Raw genomic sequence first — 14991 nt, 5'->3', positions numbered from 1 at the left:
TCAGGGAGTTGCTTCTTTTTGTTCCCTTTGTCTTTTTTAGTTGGGGAGAAAAGATGTGGGCGAACTGACTAGAACGAGCACGTACACTCTTTTCGAGTCGAATTGAACCTTTGCACAACATTGACGCCATATTTTACAGCGCCATAGACCAACCACAAATAATATCAGTTAGGCGCCACTGCATAGAAGTGCGTGTATTCAGTGCATTTCAGTGCGTTATGAAAAGTGTTGACAGTGTAATTGAAAATTATACGTTTTAAACGATATCTAGAATATAAAAGTTTTTATTAATAGGTGGAAGAAAAAAAAATAGTTTTGACGAAGCGGCCTCGCTCCCGAGAGGTATTTCATTAACATAGTAAATGTGCATATCTATAACATACATTAATTTTGAGAAGACATCGTCGCGCGCCGCTAGATCGTCAATGCTTCTCTTGGACCGAGGTCGGAAAATTTAGTCCAAGTTTAGGGTTGTTTTAGAGATCATGCCGATCACTGTGCAAGCCGGCATAAACCTTCCAGCCGGAGCGAAATTTAGACGAATTTGGACATCGGAAGTCAGGTTGACCAGGGCCAAATGGTCAGAACCGACAGCGAGCTCCATGTAATGTGCCTTTTGAGCCACAGTGTTTTCTTCCACACATAGATTGAGGGCGCCCTTGATGGAGTGACAAGGAGTGTAATTTTGCTCCACCTCGAATCTCTTTTACACCAAACAAAAATCACCTTAAATCTTCACAAATATATACACCATCCACCTAGCTTGCCAAGAAACATCCATATATGCAGCTATCTGGCTAGTTCTTGCTCAGGGATGCCTCCGAAAAGGGCCCAAAAATGTCTGTTTCGACTGAGAATTGATTGATCTACGTCTACATGTACATGTTTCTCACTAAATAAATAATGATTACTATTTAGTAACAATACAATAATGTAATAAGTAAATAATGCCCATTGCTTTCATTAACTTCATGGATACTTTTAATGCTAATCTTAACAAATATATTCCAAGAAAAAAAGGTATATCAAAACAAACTTACTCCTAAAATACCCCGGGCAACCGTCAACATATGTCAATCCATCTCTCGCAAAAATAACTAAAATACCCTGGGTAACCGTCAACATATGTCAATCCATTTCTCACAAAAATAGGCTTAACCACGTAAACCTCTAACCACACTGCCTTAAACCACTCTAAATTTGTACGTTAGAAAAACATTTTGACTATATGGCACTTCGTAATGCCGAACAAAATTACTACGTTAACTCATTTAATAAACCAAAGGGTAATAATGATTTAAAAGTTAGGAAAATTATCCGTAATAATAACTTATTTAAAACCAGCCAGCACCCCACAGTTACATCAACATGAGGAAAGTCTGTTAATAATCAAGAACGTATACTAAGTCACTAATAACTACTTTTTTACTGTTAGTAAAAGTCTTTGCGATCAAATTCCTCCCAATAACTATAATTTTTCTGATTATATCTAACCAATCCCTACCAAAACAGAGCTTTTTTTCACCAGCTAAAGAAGGGGAGATCATTGATATAGTTAATAAAAAGTGCAGGAGTTGATCAAATTGACTGTACACTGTTACAGGCTGTGATCCACGCTGTCTCTCACCCATTACCATTTGTTATCAATTTATCTATCTCCACTGGTGCAGTGCCTGAATATATGAAGTAAGCGAGGGTGACCCCAGTCTTCAGATATGGTAACCCTCTTTTTGTTATTAACTGTAGACCAATTGCTATCCTTAGGTCATTTTCAAAAGTCCTGGAACGTGTGATTTTGTGGATTTTGTTTAGATAAAAATAACACAATTTCAACTAATCAATTCGGATTTCGAGAAAATCATTCAACTTCACATGCCATAATTAAGTTATTAGACAAGATCACAAATAATGTTTTTAGACCTCCCCAAGGCCTTTGACACCGTGAACCATGACACTTCTTTTTAAATTACATCAGTATGACATCAGGGAAATTGCCTTGGAGTAGTTTAGGAGCTATATCTATGTATTATCGACAAGAATTTGTCAAGATAAATGATACTGTAGCGTTTTTTCCCCCTTGTAAAAATAAGAACACTTGCATCTACAGTAGATCCCATGTACATTTTTCCCAGCAGTAGATTAGGAGCCTTTAACTTTTGACCCTGTAATGTCAAGCCTCCTAATTGATTTAAGAGCACTCCTACACAAGGACCTACTTTTATTGCTTTGGCCTTCCTACCAAATTCCTCTGGCAGACTTCTGGTCTAGGATTTATTACTTTATAATTAGATTTTAGTTAGATTTACCCTTGTTCTTCCGGCCTGTGTTCCCAACCCTATTTTCACCACTTGGGTCACTTTTAGTCAGTCTCATCACAACCACTCTCCAAGCAACATGTCTATGCGCAGTACTCCAACTCTCTCTTGTACAAGCTGTAAAATAGTTTAGAATAAAAGTTCCTTTCTTCAAAGTTAGTACCTGTTGTCGACATTGTTCCTTTTTATACAACACTACTAAAATACCATGCACCTCCTCCTATTGTACAATCTCTGGCATACTTCAGGGTTTGCAACGCGTTGGCCAATCACAATGCGGGGAATTTGTCGACCCATTGCGTGTTTGGAAGGGGTCGACAAATTTTGCGCGTTCTGATTGGCCAATTCGTTGCAAACACTTGGTGGCGCACTATTGTGAATCGCTTGTATAGGGTATCGTGATTTGCCAGATTGCACGCGACGTGCTCGAAGCTGAAGAAGGTGCGTGTGAGTGCGATGATCCACTGCGAGTGCGTTTCATAATCGTTCGTGAACCACTATTGTCCAGCGAGGTGCAGTTCCGACCAAAGGAGCCTCCGTTGCTAGGAACATTGCGCCCTCTATTGGTCCAGCTCGAGGCTCATAGGCCTAATAATTTTTCTTTGCAACTTTAATGACGTTAGTAAGTTGATTATTATTTCGTATCTTACATCCGTTTTAGATAGGCGTTCTAGGGTCGCGCCGAACCTATTAGAAGTAACAGCGACTTGGGTCGACCCAGTTCAGTTTTGGTTTCTGACAGACGAACTTAATACATAAATTTGCATTGGGTTAGCCCATGAAAAATGCGACGTCTGAAACCAAGTCGCTCTGGTGTTGGTCTGAGCACCTTCAAGTGTCGATCTTTCGCCTGCAATCACGCCTAGTCGCTCCTGATGTTCAGACGTCGAACTTTTGCCGTACGTAAATCAAAATTTGCTTTTTAATTTAGTTTGGCGCAACTCTGGAGCGCCTTTCTGAAACAGGGTTACATATTTATGCTTGTTTCTGTAGGATCAGTATTGTATATGTCACGTTCGTTTCAGTCTGATAGATCTGAACAGCCCTATTGTCATCCATGGGTCATCAGTGATGTTTTATGTGATGTAACTCTCTCTTGAAACTGGTATAACATGCATCAACATTAGTGGCCAACAGTAGGCTTACAGACTTTGATTTGTTTCTCACGCAGTCTTTCGTAGTAACTCATGGAGGCCTCTACACATTGGTGGACATCGTCGGGAAGGCTCGGTCCAGCATAGCTGGCCTGCTCGAATCTGGAGCTCTGGAACGCCTTGTCGAAAAACCCAGCAACCTTATTGGCATTCATCAATATCTTTGGGGTGATCCATGTTTTGGTGACTGAGTCGCTTGAATCCCAAGACAGAAGTTCTCGGCTGTAGGGAATGCCCATCTCCCGACAATAGGCCGACAGGATGCCTTCGGGGTCAGCCAGAAGATCATCTGAGTCTATGATAACTGGGTCTTGCCCAAGATGCTTCTCAACGTACATCGCCAACTCGTAAAGCTCCTTGAATCCACGGCCTGCAGGAAAGATATATTCCGGTAAGCTCTGTATGTCATTTGTGAGACTTGGAAGTAACTTCTCCAGATACTTTTTCCATGATAGGTGTACTTTTACTGGATGGCGAATTAGGAAGCTGTATTTGAAGTCCCCGGGGAGTTCATTATACCTTGAGTTCAGATAGTGAGCCATGTCTTTACACAGCAGGATGGTCTTGTCTCTGTAAGACGCCTCGAGTATCTGGTCTCGGATCCAGCCGTACGTGCAGTGTTTCTCATCGAAACCTCGGTCGTCGTTGCTGCTTGTGTGGTAGTATGTCTCAAACAGACGCTTGTCCACGGGGTCGTTCATATCGGGCCAGTCCGACTTTTTCCCCTCCGGTCCGATAAAGTACGCGCAGTAGTACGGTTGGTTCACGACTTGGAGACCCTGAACAAAACTGAGACACTTCAGGAGAACGGTGGAGCAGGTGCGGGGCACGCACCAGAGAAACATACGACTCATGCTGTCAGCCATGTTCGCACTGAGGGGAAGTTGTTGTGGGATCAAAAATACAGCAGTGTCTCTGTCCTGCCTGCACGGTGCGAGTTGGTTGTTGACCCGTTGACCCGTGACGCACATGACCTTCACGGGACACGTACAATCTGAAAAACCTGTAGGTCCTAACAGTAAAATTCATACTGTGAAAATTCAATGTGAATAAATCTCTTTTGGGTGAGGTGTTGTACTTAAAAGAACCAGTGAGTGTTAACTCGACGGTTCGGCCAGTGAGCGAGTGGATAGCTGGGATATAAAGGTGATCCGGAAGCGGTTGAACATGGAACGGGCTTCGTGGGTTGTGTACCTTCTGCGTCCGCACTACTGCATGAAGGTGTTGGATCCTGTGGTGGTGCGGGGTTGCAGAATTGGTGGGAAACCTTGGGTTCGGGTATAGGGACCCTTATGCCAAGGGAGGGGGTGGCTTCGGGTAGAGAAGACCCTAACGCCTGGGTTGGGTGGTGTGGATTTTGGGTATAGAGGACCCTACTGCCCGGGAGTGGGGGTCTGCTTAGGTGCTAGTAGTTCAAGCTGGGCTTGAAAACGAGGTCTTGGGGTACGGTGTTGTGCCGGAAAATCTCAATGGCTTCTCAGATTCTTCTTGGGAGCCAGTTCTGGATGAGGCCATGAGTTCTGCTTTGTCCCATTCGGTGGTCCGTGGAGTGTGCATGCTTGACAATGGCCGACTTGTATTCTCCTCGTCAGCTGTGCGCAAGGTGCTCTTGGAATCTGGTGGGGAGGTTCCTGCCGGTTTCTCCGATGTATATGTAATAAGATGAATTTTGTACCCCCTTTAACGGCAAGCTCCCTAGCTTATTGCCAAGGGAAGCCAAGACAAGTCATCCCCAACTTCAACACATCTTCAAGCTAGGCCCTTTATTTATTTTTGTTGTTAACAGAATACCTGGGTTTTTTCGTACAGTGTGTGAAAACTTTTCGCTATCTTAGCCGGAAACGCACTAATCTCCACTGGTTGGCTGACAATAAAATGGGCGTAAACTAGTAAACAAATAAATAATGTAAGCAGGTGTCATGATTTTCATATTATGCCCGCTACATATCGTTGGCTGCATTCACATGGAATGCGATATACACTGGAACGACTGCTGGGTGGGTGCTTGTCCTTATGGGTGTGACGTGCAGCCTGCAGCTTGTTGGGTGCTGAATGGTAGACGTTGATGTTGGCCGACTGCAGGATGCTGCGGAGGATGGACTTGATAGTAGGGTGCTGCTGGTTGAGGTACTCAAGGAATTCTTGGAGGTTCTCTAGACCATGGGACCATATGGCGAATGTGTCGTCAACATAACGCAGCCAAAAAGTGGGTTTGAGGTCGGCGGTGAGGAGAGATGATGTTTCAAATTCTTCCATGAAGATGTTAGCTAGGACCGGGGATATAGGGGAACCCATGGAGGTCCCAGCTGTCTGCTCGTAGAACTGGTCTTGGAACTAGAAGTGGCTGGATGAAACGCAGAGTATGAGGTTGGCGATCTGGGTGGAGAAGAGAGCTATGCGGTCAGCGAGGGAGGGGTCGCTGTCCAGCCGATTCTTGGCAATCTGGCATGCTTCTTCGGTTGGAACATTGGTGAATAGCGACTCCACGTCGAAGCTCACCATGATGTCTGTGGGTTGGAGTGACAAGTTTAGCGTGAGCTTCACGAACTGGGTGGTGTTGGAGATATGGTGAGGCGTGTTGCCAACCTGGGGCTGGAGGATGCTTGTCAGGAAGCGGGCGGTCTTGTAAGTAGGTGAGCCGCTTGAAGACGGTGCTCAGGGGGATGCCTGGCTTGTGCAAGTTGGGTTGACCGAAGAATCTTGGACAGGAAGACGCCGACGGGCGGAGGCGGCGGTACAGGTCTGCTCGGATGGAGTCGGAGCGGTGGAGGGCGAGGAGGTGGCTGGCGATGCGTTTCTCGACGGCTTGGGTGGGGTCCTTGGGTAGGGGGCGGTAGGTGCCGGATGTGAGGATGTCTTGTACCTTGTTGGAGTAAGCTGCACGGTGCATGACCATGGTGGCGTTGCCCTTGTCGGGCGTGATGATGTGTATGGACTTGTTGCTGCGGAGATTTATTGCATGGTGTACCCGCAAACCTATTTCTTAGGGTAAAAATTCGGTACACATTGACCTTTCCTATGAAATTATGGCACAACAGGATGAAACATATAGCGGTGGTGGCTGGGGAATTCCCCTCTGGTCTGAGAAGCGGGGGAAAGGGGGGTTGGTCTAGAACACACCGTTTCCTAACTACTAATGGAACGGTCTTAGGAAGATTGACATAACCCGACCCAGAAAAAAATAATGTGGACGAAACTCGCGAAGCGGCTGCCAGAGTGACGGTCCTCTGTACTACCGCGAACTTGTGGAGCCAGCCCATTGTATTGACTCGCTGTCCGTTGACGGGCATCAGGTGTCATTTGGACATTCCCTAGCTTGTTGTGATTGGCCTTTTTCATGCAACTTTTATTTCCATCTCTATATAGCCGATTTTGTGAAAAAGATCGGGCCTTTTTCACGTCAAGGATGTGACTTTTATGGGAGTATACAGGGAAGGGTGCGTTGGATCGAACCACAGAGCTCTACATGTACTCTACACACCTACATGTACAGTATATGAATCAAATTTACACACAGCTGCCTGTTTGCGCTAGTCTTCGATCAAGGCGCCGGCCGCAAAATGGATAGTCGCTTAAGAGCGAGGAGCTAGAGTAGACTAGTTTAGCACCAAAACAACGCACGGAGAAAGCTACACGACGAACTGCAAACGGTGCATCCACGACACATCTCGGCGCGCTGCGGCGCTTGCGCATGCATGGTTAATTTCGTGCGGGCGTGCGCCGGGCGGTTCGTCGTGTAGTCTTCCTTGGTGCGTTGGTTTGGTGTTTAACTACTCTCTTCTAGCTCTCCTCGCTCTTGAGCGACTATCCATTTCGCCGCGGGCGCCTTGATCAAAGGCTATATCTGATCTGGCGTGACGTGACTCGTGACGCATAATGACTTGGACAGGAACCTACAATTTGGAACACCTGTAGGGTGTAGTCCACTAATTCAAGCCCCATTGAAAACAGTGTAAAATCGGCATTGTTGGGGCCCAATAATATGCGTACCAACATCCCTGAGGCATCTGAAACACACGTTGATTATTTTATGGTCCCTAATCTTTCACTTTCTCTTCAATTTTTTGTGGGTTAACCGATTACATTTTGAGTTATTCCCTCAAAACAAAATTGCCCCCGAAAAGTGATTTTCCACAGTCTGCTTGCAACTGTTTTTAAGTGACAACCCTCAACTTTCTGGGGCACTTCGGACAATTTTTCAACAGTTTTTTTTAGCCATTCTGCTCTCAGCTCAGATGGAAGCAAAGACCCAGCCGTGAAAGAGAAACGCACCGTAGCCCTAACGGGCTTCCGTAGTTTTTAGTGACATGCATTTAGACTGTTTTAACAATTATGTCATGTTTCGTTAAATCCCATGCGCTTGTGTATGTACCTAGTACTAGTGTTGGCTTTTCATGCGCAAATTGGCGCCCGCCACCACAGAAAAAACACTAGGCTACGGTGTATATAAAAAACACGCTGCCGGAATGGTGTTTGACCTTAAATGACCTAGGGAGTTGAAGAGCGCCACCATGAGGCAGAGTATAACAAGTAAATACACAAACAATGAACATTATAGAAGCTGTGGATCACACGCCCTCACCATACAACCCCATGGCCTGAACATCGAAGAAGGAAACTACTAATTAACACTCTTTTCTTTCCCTCTCTTTTGTTTGGGGTCCAGTTCCATCCAATGTATTTTTCTTTGATCTTCTCCGACCTTACATTCCTTTGTTATTCAACCACGTCTTTCACGCAGTCCCCTTTATCCTTTGCCCCTTTCTCCAGCCTGCAGCTTTCTTGACCTTTCCTTTTGTCCTCTTGCATTCATCTATGCTTGGTTGATTCTCTGAGTGCTTGTTTATCCCGTCCACTTGTTATTTTGCCTTTGAAAAAGATACTCCTATGATAAAAAAAAAGTCAGGTCCTCCATATTTTTAGATCAAATTTTAATTAGTTTTCTAATAAGAATACACACATGTACCATGTCCATAGTGTAACTTGTAAGACACTTTTGACAAGTCGAATACCCTGGTATCAAAAGAGTTGTCAAGTGTTGAACTTATTTTATCAATAAATGAGATCAAATAGGCCCGGTTGAGATGGACAGTGGGTCCTAATTCCTTACTGTGTCAATTATAGTTAATATACATTTGATTTGCCACAAGTCCTTCTTATGTGTTAGAAAAGCATGGTAAAATAGAAATGGGGTGGTAGTTACTTACAAAACATGTGTCGTCGTTGTGTATTCGAATAACGTTACGTATTTTCAAATCATCTGGTACTACAGAGGATATATAGCAATATACAACTTTAATAATCCGATGACTGAGCTTTACATCATTTTTTTTGCTTTAAACCCGGGAGTTTCTCTTTACAATCATAAACTTCTTCCTGTTACCAGCATAAAGAGAACCAGTCATCCCTAATACAATCCTGTGGGTCAGTGTTGGAGCGAGGGATTTTCTGACTTCATTGATATGTAAATAATTCTAGTCAAAGTCGAAGTTCAACTCCACTCGCTCAGTGGAACGGCAGGTATTGTGACAAAGTACGGTACACTCGCAACGAAGTGCAGTCACTGATTGAAAACCGCTACAGGTTTCCAAATTTTAGATCATTTATTTTTGGCCTTGGCCGGCAATGCGTTGTGCCATTTATTTGTAGTGTATCAGTGTCAAAAGCTTGCCGAGCATTGTAACAGAAACCATTGTGTCTCCGTCTAGATATTTTGTCCGGCATCTTAGTTACATACAAGCACATTAAATTTTAAATTATGTACGCACGGGTCATCGTTTTCATGTTAGTATGCAAAATGACAACTTGCAGTATAAGTCGGCCTTCACATAAGGCGTCACACATTTTGGGGTCTTGAGTGTGCAGACTTGTAGCCGGAGTTACAGGAATTTACTGTATCGGCATATAATGCCGCCAAGCAGTTCTATAGCACTTATAAAAGGAAGAAATTCTTTGTTAAAATGTGTTGTGCGTGTTCGAATTTAACCTTTCCACAACGTGGATGCCATTTCTTACAGCGCAAAAGTAAATAAATGTGAGAATATTTATACTGATAATGTTTTTTTTCTACGGTGTGCTCTCTGGTCTGACAAAGAAACAACTTCAACAGTTGAAGAAAATTGCAAAAGGAAGCCTTTCGTATCATTCTGGTTTACTGTATACGAACAACTATCATGATGCAATTTGTACAAATCTGGAACGCTGGAACGCCTTGTCGAAAAACCTGGCATACTTGTTAGCATTCAGTAACATCTTTGGGGTAATCCATGTTTTGGTGACTGAGTCACTTGCATCCCAAGACAGACGTTCTCAGCTGTAGAGAATGCCCATCTCCTGACAATAGGCCGACAGGATGCCTTCGGGGTCAGATAGAAGATCGTCAGAGTCTATGATAACTGGGTCTTGCCCAAGATGTTTTTTCCCACGATATGTGTACTTTTAACGGGTGGCGAATTAGGAAGCTGTATTTGAAGCCCCGGGGGAGTTCGTCACACCTCAAGTCCAGAGAGTGAGCCATGTCTTTACACACCAGGATGGTCTTGTCTCTGTAAGATGCCTCGAGTGTCCGGTCTCGGATCCAGCCGTACGTGCAGTGTCTCTCATTGAAACCTCGGATGTCATCGTCGTTGCTCATGGTTGTACACCTCGAAGAGACGCTTGTCCATGGGGTTGATCGGGTCGGGCCAGTCCGACTTCTTCGTCTCTGGTCCGAGCCGGTACGCACAAAAGTACGGTTCATTCGTCATTTGGAGACCCTGGACAAAACTGAGACACTTAAGGGAACAGCGGAGCACGTGCTTTGCACGCCTCATAGAAATATACGACTCATGTTGTCAGCCATGTTCACACTGGGAATTTAAGCGTGCATTGTGTGTTTACTGTGTATTAAAAAATACAGGAGTGTGTCCTTTCTTTAACCTTTGTACCTGTACAAGGCCTGTCGCGGACGTTGACATTGACCTATGACGCATACATGAACCCTTGAACCTACGAACTGAAATGCCTGTAACAATGAAGTCCATACTGTGAATGAGTGCCACAAACACAGAGAAAAATACCCACTGGCACGTATTTTATTAAATTTCAGAAAACTGCAATAGGGGGCCTATGCTACACGAAGCTGCTAATTATTAGGTAAATTTATCAAACAGTTGTAGGTTAAGTTTTTTTTTCAAAGTTAAAGGTTTGATAAAAGTTTACTTTGAAAACGGGTACGTAAATTTACCTTATATCTCGGTAAAAGCGACTAGGTCAATTTTACACAATTCGGCGATAAAACTATAGAGATTCTGTGCAGAACAACCATTGGAAATAGGCACAGCCTGGACGCACAGACAATAGACCAAGCCGTATCTCCGGAAACCAATTTCGGACACGGCTTATGTCTTCCTTGGATGACATCACGCCAACAGCGCCCTTAGCCTCGTCCAGGAAAGCACGGGTAATTTTAAGTTTTTCTAAAGTGCACTTTTCAGTACATTGAAGCAAATGGAAATGTAACAGAATTTTCATATATTGAAGAAGAGTACAAAATTAGAGAAAAATTGTGTTTATGAAAAAATCGTTACAGCTACACAAGTCGGAGCGATCGACCCTGTATGAAATCTCTGACTTTGTTGTTATCATGAGGCCACAATACAGAATGCATATATTTCGGTCAAGGTCATAATGGTCGTGCGTGCGTTTATATTCAACAGTCGTCCGATTGCTATTCTGGCTTCCTGTATAATTAAAACAGCACTGCACTCTGCTCAGTTTTGTAATTCCACATATAATTTCAACAACCTACCTCGCTGTGAACATGTCTGGCAACATGAATCGTATATTTCTCTGGTGCGTGCCCCGTACGTGCTCCACCGTTCTCCTGAAGTGTCTCAGTTTTGTCGACGGTATCCAGGTCGTGAACGAACCGTACAACTGTGCTTTCCACGTGGGACCGGAGAGGAAGAAGTCGGACTGGCCCGATCTGAACAACCCCATGGACAAGCGTCTGTTTGAGACGTACAATCATGCAAGTAACGACGATGACATCCAAGGTTTCGATGATAAACACTCTACGTACGGCTGGATCCGAGACCAGATACTCGAGGCGTCTTACAGAGACAAGACCATTCTGGTGTGTAAAGATATGGCACACTATCTGGACTCAAGGTACGATGAACTCCCCCAGGGCTTCAAATACAGCTTCCTAATTCGCCACCCAGCAAAAGTACACCTATCATGGAAACAGCATCTGGAGAATTTTTTCCCCAGTCTCACAAATGACATACAGAGCCTACCGGAATATATCTTTCCTGCAGGCCGTGGATTCAAGGAGCTTTACGAGTTGGCGATGTACGTTGAGAAGCATCTTGGGCAAGACCCAGTTATCATAGACTCAGATGATCTTCTGGCTGACCCCGAAGGCATCCTGTCGGCCTATTGTCAGGAGATGGGCATTCCCTACAGCCGAGAACTTCTGTCTTGGGATTCAAGCGACTCAGTCACCAAAACATGGATCACCCCAAAGATATTGATGAATGCCAATAAGGTTGTCAGGTTCTTCAACAAGGCATTCCGGAGTTCCGGATTCGAGCAGCCTAGCAATGCCGAACCGATGAACGAGAGCCTTCCCGAAGATGTCCGCCAGTGCGTAGAAGCCTCCTTGAGTTACTACGAGAAACTGCGTGAGAAACGGATAAAACCCGCACCCAAATAAGAACTTCAGAATGGGACCCATTACGCAATTAGACACCGTTAATTAATCCCGGCTTGGCTAATACGGGTGTTGGGTAGGCGTATATGGGCGTTGCGAGACGGCCCCCAAGAACCCCCTCCCCAGGAATTAGAAAATTAAAACAGGAAAAGAAAAAGTAAGAGAGGGAAAAGGAGAAGGGGTTTGAAAAGCACTAAATTTGCTTGACAATTAAATCCCCTGTCAATGGACCCCCTTCCATCTTTGATGGTTGGTTAGCTTGCTGCTTTTATACCGTAAGTTGGTTGCCCTAGCGGGGAAACTCTGTCGAAGTTCATGCAGGAGCTGACTAATTCAAAATGTTTTTTCTTAAAACTTTAACGAGGTTGAAGCGTGTACTATCAATGTGGATTTCCTGATGTCATTTAAGAATAAGTCATCATCAAAGTCCTTAACATTTGTTAATGTTGATACCCTATAGGAATCTTTGATTGACAATTTATCTTTCTGTTACATAAAGCCATTATATGATTGAAAGATTTAATGGAATGGCAAGACTTAGAAAAAATATAAAGCGGGAGTAGGCAAAAGCAATTTATTGATGCAATTGTGCAATCAAGTTTAGAATTTAATACAGGATTGGTAATTTTGGTGGTCGATACTTAGGAAAAAAGTTTACTTTTGCACTTGCATTTATGACATTATTCCAATTTGCATTGTGACATTCACAAACGGTTAATAATAACCGGGAAGAACTGGATAAGTTGAATTTAGATTAAAATGAAATCACATTATTATGTTACAATACACTTGTCAAGTTAAGATTTCATTTTTGATGTGGGACTCAGTTTATAATTTGCTGGAACTAGTATTAATGTTCAAGCTAGTAAAAAATACCCCGAAAAGTAAATAAAAATAAGTTTTAATGACAAATGAAAGCGACGACAAACATTATTACAAAATTTCGTAGTAGCCCATGATAGACATCCTGCTTCCGAGTCCTTCAAAAATTAACATCTTTAATTAGTTAATGAAAAGAAATACCAATTATAATACTCATATGCCATTATTATTATTATATTATTATTTTTGCGGGTATCTGAGTCTATTTCCGCTGTGTGATCACGTTATTTTTTATAGGAAAAGGCAGACGTGCTGAAAGGGGTATTCAGCGTATCCGTGCCGCTGAAAGGTTGACATGGCTGTATTGACCACGGTGTTGCTGGATTGGGGGTTGAGGCGCAGGCCATGGTAGCGCTGTCAAAAGCTAGCGGAGAGGATTGCGCAGTTAGCTCTTTATGGTGTTTGTGTTATGTTAGAGAATTCACTGGTGCCCAAAGAACGCTTCCTCAGGAAAAATCGGGAACTAACAAGATATGGGGGGTCTCCCAACCCTTTGATACTCACCACTATAAATTACAAATCCCCTGTGCACACAATATTCTGTGCGCACAATGTGTAACAAGATCACCAAGTACAATTGATTAGTGGTTGACTAAATTAATGGTGTTTATTCGAAACCGCCTTGTGGCTTGCTGTCTGCCAAGCGCTTCAAATACGATAGCGCCCTCGTGCGACATAAATCCTGCATCGGAACTGCATCTGTACCGTACGCGTACCGTCAACATTCGGCTGTATACAAACAAAAGAATCATGGGATTTTCCCAGAAATACTAGGTTCAAGTCCGGGTGTCCTGTTCTTGATACGGGTTTCTTGTTCTCACACTTGAACTGCGGGAGTACGACCCAGGAACACAGTTCTTGGAGCAGGATTACACATTTTTTTAACACGATGTTTGAACAGCTGCCAAAAAAATATTGAGATGGCTTACAAAGCCTGAGACAATAGAAATTTTTGCCAAATAACATTAATAATTTTCCATAACACAGAAACGAATGTTTTTTTATGCGAAGACATTCAGCCCACTTATCTAAACATTAACCCTTCTGGAACGTACATGGGCGCCACCATATGCATAATGCATGTTGCTTGCCACTAACTATACCGGCGATAACCGATTGTACGTTTCAAGCGTTTGAGCGGCCGACCCATGAATATATAATAATATATATACATTTAATTATGAGAATAAGCCGCCCGAACTCAACCTCAAGAGAGGATAGGAAAGCAGCCTGTTTTCAGTGTTGAGACGCGGCAGCATGATAGGAGGGCGCTAGCTGGCTCCGGCGAACTACACGGGGCGTGTTTCGGCAATCTGAATCGCTTGAACATGTTTCAGCTTTGGTAATTATTTTTGACGGCTTCAGTTGTGCCTGTGTAACGTCCTTGTTCTGATTAAACCAGAACAAACTTGGAGTTGGTCCATTATCGGTCCACAGTAGCTGAAATTAAGAACATAGGGTTTTGTAGTCTTCATTTAAAGTGGATCATGTATACCCATGCAGTGAACCGAAATTGGTATTTTCTTCTAAAATGTGACGAGAGAGAGCAGAATATTGATTGAAAACGACGTCTGTAACCAAAGCCATCTACAACCTTGTATTGTGTCCCTTGTGGATGACGTAAACCATTTCTCGTTCCGACTCTTTGCGGGCCACCTCAAACATGTTCCTGTTTATTGCTATGAGGACGTAGACAATTACATGCTTTCCTGGTTAGGAGTCGCGAAAACTGATATGCCCACCTTTGCGCACTTGACTTGTGAAACAGCGCCCTCTTTCCTTGCTGCTAAGGCTCCACCCGTAGCTGGAACACTGAAGCATTGCGCCCATTTTTTGATCCGGTCATGTTGGCCAGATATTATCATGGGTGATAAATCATTCCACATCTCCTCATAAAATGGACATATTTGACTGTACACGCACTCCTTCTCCCCCACCAAAATGT

At 43.6% G+C, this 14991-nt stretch overlaps 3 protein-coding genes across 3 annotated transcripts; 1 reads left to right on the top strand and 2 right to left on the bottom strand.

Moving 5' to 3' along the window:
* Positions 1-2232: 2232 nt before the first annotated feature.
* LOC110986635 (uncharacterized) lies at positions 2233-4716 on the bottom strand. The gene has a single exon (XM_087138224.1). The coding sequence runs from the start codon at positions 4438-4440 to the stop codon at positions 3439-3441; it is 1002 nt and encodes a 333-aa protein (XP_086994350.1). The 5' UTR covers positions 4441-4716; the 3' UTR covers positions 2233-3438.
* A 1087-nt stretch (positions 4717-5803) lies between these two features.
* Positions 5804-10103, bottom strand: LOC147798940 (uncharacterized). Its single transcript, XM_087137851.1, has 3 exons — positions 9964-10103; positions 6056-6411; positions 5804-5976 (listed from the first exon to the last, which is right to left on the bottom strand). Exons 1-3 carry the CDS (start codon positions 10101-10103, stop codon positions 5804-5806), a joined length of 669 nt encoding a protein of 222 aa, XP_086993977.1.
* Positions 10104-10654: 551 nt separating this feature from the next.
* On the top strand, positions 10655-13213 carry LOC110986636 (uncharacterized). The gene has a single exon (XM_022248656.2). It carries the CDS (start codon positions 11271-11273, stop codon positions 12165-12167), a length of 897 nt encoding a protein of 298 aa, XP_022104348.2. The 5' UTR covers positions 10655-11270; the 3' UTR covers positions 12168-13213.
* The last annotated feature ends 1778 nt before the right edge of the window (positions 13214-14991 follow it).

Source organism: Acanthaster planci, linkage group LG06 (assembly GCF_054643075.1).
Source record: "Acanthaster planci isolate LZ-2023a linkage group LG06, COTS_SCS, whole genome shotgun sequence".
NCBI lineage: Eukaryota > Metazoa > Echinodermata > Asteroidea > Valvatida > Acanthasteridae > Acanthaster > Acanthaster planci.
This window is presented reverse-complemented; position numbering and strand designations above follow the sequence as displayed.